Source organism: Cicer arietinum, chromosome 7, assembly GCF_000331145.2.
Source record: "Cicer arietinum cultivar CDC Frontier isolate Library 1 chromosome 7, Cicar.CDCFrontier_v2.0, whole genome shotgun sequence".
NCBI classification, from domain to species: Eukaryota; Viridiplantae; Streptophyta; class Magnoliopsida; order Fabales; family Fabaceae; genus Cicer; species Cicer arietinum.
In genome coordinates this window covers 1,366,451-1,371,663 of record NC_021166.2, presented here as the reverse complement: position 1 = coordinate 1,371,663, position 5,213 = coordinate 1,366,451, and the positions used below count along the sequence as shown (strand labels likewise).

Genomic DNA, 5,213 nt, shown 5'->3' with positions numbered 1-5,213 from the left:
TATATATATATATATATAAAGGAGAGTGACAGATAGAAGGGAAAACTAAGCTAGAGAGATTAGAGTGGGAAGAGATAAAAGTTGAGAAAATATTTAGGGTAAAAAATAAAAATGTTATTTTGGTATCTTAGATAAATTTGTATTTTGAATAAAAAGTTGTACCATAGTTTAGTGAGAGACAAAAATTTAAGCTTTAGTCCAGTCCTTTATGTTCTGTGTAGTCGAGTCCTTATTCTAATTTCTGAAATAAAACATAGTACAACTAATGTGTTGTCGAGTCTCTTATTTTTCAACAAATCAAATGCACCATAGGAGTATTACATAAAAACGTTACAACCTCCATAAATTTGAGGTATTATCCACCATGTGGTCTTGTGTATAAGCTTGACCCGATTATCCTTAATAAAATCGTTTGAGTTGGTGGAGGAGTGTGAGTGTTGGTTACAAATTTTTATTGAATATGAGACTATTTTGGTGTATTGTCTATGGTCCAGACTACATGGTTTGTCATAGATCTCTTGTATGTGACTTAGACCATCGTTTTCCCGAGAAAAGCCAATATAATATTTTGAAGCCACATTTTAGAGCTATTATTTGTTTTGGAGTTTTGTGGATAAGTTTCGATGGTTTTGTACACATCAATTAGTAGAAGAGTATAAGTGCTTTTATAAATTCTCAATCAATTTGAACTATTTTGGTGCACCGGACCATAGGCTCCAGTTTAGGCTACATGACTAAAGGGTCAGATATCCCACATGGCTAACTTAGACCAACATTTTTCATTGAAAAAATCATTATAATGATCTCAACCCACATTTTAGGAGTCATTTTCCACTTTGGAGTCTTACCTATAATCTTTGCGATTTTGTACTTAGTAAAAGACGTCTTGATAGATAGAAAAATGAGGTGTTGTGATTAACCATTGTATGTAGTCTCAAGGAATGTGATACTATTTTGATGTATTAAATTGTTCCTTTATTTTGGTGTACTTGATTAGCCCCACATATCAATTAAAAAAAAGTCACGCTTAACAATTTTTGTTTGCCTAGGAATGTGTGTTTAAAAAATTATGAGATAGAAGGAGAATTTATTTAATATTTGTGCTAATTTCATTGACTTGACATTCAATTTAAGTGGAAGAAAATCATATTCCTAACTTATTGACAAGGTACAAGACATTTTAAATTCATATGATGCAAAACATTAGTACGGTAAGCAGACACATGAAGTAGCTATGTGACAGAACGATCACACAGTCACACTTAGTTATTTATCTCTGATTCCCAGCCGCAAAAAGAGAATACAACGCTAAACTTAAGGAGCTAAGAGTAAATTGATTTTTCCATAGAATATATAAAAATGTACTATTATTAGCCCATGGTATAAGAAGGGCTTGGCAAGTTTATCACAGTAGTTTTGGTCTTGGTCATCATGTTTATGCTGTTTGTTATTCCTTGTGATCCAATTCCACTGTCCTTTATACCCTGTCAATACAGCATTTGATAAATATTAGACACATTTTTTTGCTTTGTGATATATAAATGCTTTTGGTTATTTTCAAAAGTCTTGGAAAATATCAATTTTTAATTTTTGTTGTGTGAAATCAACAACATAATTTGATTAGTTGTGTTGTGTTTATTTCAACAACCAAAATTTCACAATTCCTGTAACAATTTAAATAGATGATTAATGAATATATCAAGAATTTGAATGTTATTAATCATGATTTTTATCTGATCAATTCAAAAGTTATTTCTCTAGTTTGATTGGTTTTGTGGAGTTTTTATTGTTTACCTGAAAGGGAAAATGATCTGGCCCACGAGCTGGGGCAGAATTTATCTGAACTGTTCCTGTTTCCATCGCATCACTAATCAAGATTGCTTTGTTCACATCTTTTGTGAATACACATCCCTGAACAATTTCAAGTTCAATGTGTTCATACAAATAATTACAAAAGACAAGAATAAATAAATGTGTAAGATGCAATCACTACAATTTTTGTATGTATCTAAAATACAAAAATATTTTTGAGTTTATCTTCTCTTAGTAATTTCTTAGACTAAATTGATTAAAAGAAGATACATTTTAAAACTAAATTAACTAACAACTATATATTTTAGGACAAAACTGAATAACAAAAAATAGATTTAAGAATGTTTTTTGTGAATGCAATAAATAAAAGAACTAAAATGAATGAAGATTTACCTGAAGTCCAAAGTTGCTAGCATTACAATGGTGGATACCTTCTTCAACAGAATTGATCCTAATTACTGGCAAAACTGGTCCAAATGGCTCTTCCCATGCAATTCTCATGTCTGGCTTAACATTATCAAGTAACAAAGGCCAAATGAGATTCCCTTCTCTTTTATACTCCTGGCAGAATGTTGCTCCTTTCTGTTTAGCATCCAACACAAGACCTTCAATGAAATTGGCTGATGATTCTGATACAACTGGGGTGATATCACAATCATTCTCAGGTGGTCCAACACTTAGTTTTGCAACCTTAGCATTCACTTTCTCAACCAATGCATCAGCAACTGATTCCATGACCAACACAACCTTAACAGCAGTACACCTCTGACCACTTTATTGAAAATAAAACAAAAATAAATTTCAAGTAAGTGGCATTACAATTTTATAAATAGCCCTTCATTATATAAGCACCATATGAGGTTTTAACCAATGCAACATTCATATGATCATAAATTATAGTTTTTGTCTCCTTAAATTTTTTTGTTCTATTTTAGTCCCTTAAGCTGCAAATATAAAACATTTTTGTCATTTTTTCATTTGAGTCCGTTAAAAGTTTTTTTCTTCATTTTTTGTTGAGTCAGACACCTAACCACCAATATGTAAAACCAACTTAAGAAGAGACTCAAACAAAAAATTCACAAAAAGGTCCAAATAGTATTAGCAGTTATATTATTGAAGTCAATGCATAAAAATACAAAACCTTCCTCTTTCACCTGTATGAAAAGCCTCCTTTAATAATGTTTGCAGCAACCAAATCAAGGTCAGCATCCTCAAGTACAATGCATGCATCTTTTCCTCCCAATTCCATTTGTAGAGGAATCATTCCTGCCTTCTTTGAAACTGCAATGCCAGTATCTCCACCAGTGAAGCTGGAAGGTAGCAATGTTACAAGTCATTTAGAGGAAAAATTACTATCACAGTATCATATAAAAGGGAGTAAACCGGTTACCTTATACAGTTCACTGCTGGATGCATTGTAAGAAAGTCGCCGATTTCTGAACCTTTTCCAGTAACACAGCTGATTAGGCCTTTGGGAAAACCAGCCAAATGAAAGCAATGAACCATGTGTAGAGCAGCAACAGCTCCCTGAAATGCAGCATCAAACAACCATTAGAAAGAACAATAAACAAAAGAAGGGGGTGATTAGAGGACTTAAAAGATTCTGACATAAACTTATTGTCTTTTTGGAGTGACTTATATAAGTACTTGTGAAACTATTTTCGAGAGCTTATTGAAACAATTTATGAGATCTCTATGTAATTTTCAGTTTATTTTCATAAATTCTCCATGATAGCTTATGAAAATAATTTATATCTTATATGAAAATGATTTTAATTTATTTAACCACTAAGACATAAGCTAGAACTTATATGACATAAGCAAGTGGATAATAGGGTGAGAGTATGGATCTAACATGTAGTGCTTTTGATGATTATCATCACAATGAAAGATTTAATAATTACCTGAGTTGGAGGCTTGAGCACAATAGCATTTCCAGCAATGAGTGCAGGAGCAATTTTTGAAACAGCAAGATTAACAGGATAGTTAAATGGTGGAATGGCCAAAATCACTCCCAGTGGAATCTGAAAATCAATTGCAACTTTCTTAGACCACATCATCAACCAAGCATAACAAAACAATAAGATAACACATGGACATGTTCACAATGATCAATTGATTTATTATAACTAGTCCTTAAAATTTACTAAGATAATGGTTGTGATGTGTCAATTTATTGAAATGAAAGCATTCCAATATTTCAAAAGATTAATTTATAGTAATGTATGAGTTTTAAATTAAGATGTAGCATATGTAGTGAAGATAGACCTTGGAAGTGAGGCAATATTTGGTCCTTTCATTTCCAGGAAAGCTATCTGAAACCAAGAACTTTCCCTCTCCAAGAATCCTTACTCCTTCTTCAGCACAGTAAGAAACCAAGTCACCAGATCTTACAACCTTCATTGCAAAAAAATAAAATTTAAAAACAAATTATCTTCATGATTTCTCAAAAATATTATAGTCCTAAACAACAGTTGACTTGTTAAAACAGAACCATCATGTAACACAATATGCACCTCTGTGACTGCATCTTTAGCTGGCTTTGCAACTTCTTTGACTAAGCATTCTGCAATTTCAGCTTTGTGTTCTTTGAGTATTGCTGCAGCCTTGTGAAGAAGTTCAGCTCTCTTCCAAAGTGGTGTCTTTGCCCATAACTTTTGTGCTGCTTTTGCTGAATCCATCACCTTATTAACCTCCTCTTGTGAACAAGCTGCATTAATATCATTCATAAGAGTCTTAGAGCCTATTGAACAAATTTCTTTTCTGTTATCTATCTATTTACCTATCTGCCTGTTTTACACAAAATTCACCACTACTAGTTGGTTTATAAAGGTGAATCTTCAGAATATATTCATGTTATATAGTTCAGAAGTTTTGCATTCATTAAACACATAAGAAAGGAAAATTAAATTTTGTGATAACATATACTAGTATAACATTACCTTGAACTTTGTACTGAGGCTTTCTGGTAGTAGGGTTGATGATAGAAACACTTTTTCCAGAGGAAGATTTCTGCCATTCTCCATCAGCATAGTACTTGAATACATCTCCATCCAAAATCTCTGCAAGGACTCCAGTAGCAGCCATGTTAGAAAATATTCAGATGCAAATTCAAGTAAATAATAGGACTGTTATAATATAACAACACAGAGAGAATGAGTTGAGGGTAGGAGGAGTGTCTGGTGTAGTATGGTTGGTTTGATTTTTTGGGTGATTGTTTGGTGAGTGACAACATTTATTGTGTAAAGAGAAGGTCAGCCACTAATAGTTCTGTCATGTGAATAGGGACAAACTTCAATTGTTTTGGTGGCTCATAGATTGCCAACTGAGCTTTGATTATCTTATCTCAACTCACCTTGTCCTATATTGAAAATTTTATCATAATATAGTAATTAAAAAGA

At 32.4% G+C, this 5,213-nt stretch overlaps 1 protein-coding gene across 1 annotated transcript; it reads right to left on the bottom strand.

Moving 5' to 3' along the window:
- Positions 1 to 1,128: 1,128 nt before the first annotated feature.
- LOC101510843 (NADP-dependent glyceraldehyde-3-phosphate dehydrogenase) lies at positions 1,129 to 5,046 on the bottom strand. The gene is made up of 9 exons (XM_004507665.4): positions 4,755 to 5,046; positions 4,329 to 4,522; positions 4,081 to 4,209; positions 3,717 to 3,836; positions 3,203 to 3,339; positions 2,967 to 3,122; positions 2,206 to 2,584; positions 1,795 to 1,911; positions 1,129 to 1,484 (listed from the first exon to the last, which is right to left on the bottom strand). The coding sequence occupies exons 1-9, from the start codon at positions 4,897 to 4,899 to the stop codon at positions 1,371 to 1,373; spliced, it is 1,491 nt and encodes a 496-aa protein (XP_004507722.1). The 5' UTR covers positions 4,900 to 5,046; the 3' UTR covers positions 1,129 to 1,370.
- Positions 5,047 to 5,213: the final 167 nt, after the last annotated feature.

Bases quoted from the DNA above. Each gene is read 5' to 3' on its own strand.
- LOC101510843 (XM_004507665.4), bottom strand. From the start codon at position 4,899: ATGGCTGCTACTGGAGTCCTTGCAGAGATTTTGGATGGAGATGTATTC. The intron at 4,210-4,328 runs GTGCATATTGTG...TTTGCAATGAAG, and splicing joins CTAAAGATGCAGTCACAGAG to GTTGTAAGATCTGGTGACTT. The intron at 1,485-1,794 runs GTAAACAATAAA...CTGTATTGACAG, and splicing joins CAGATCATTTTCCCTTTCAG to GGTATAAAGGACAGTGGAAT.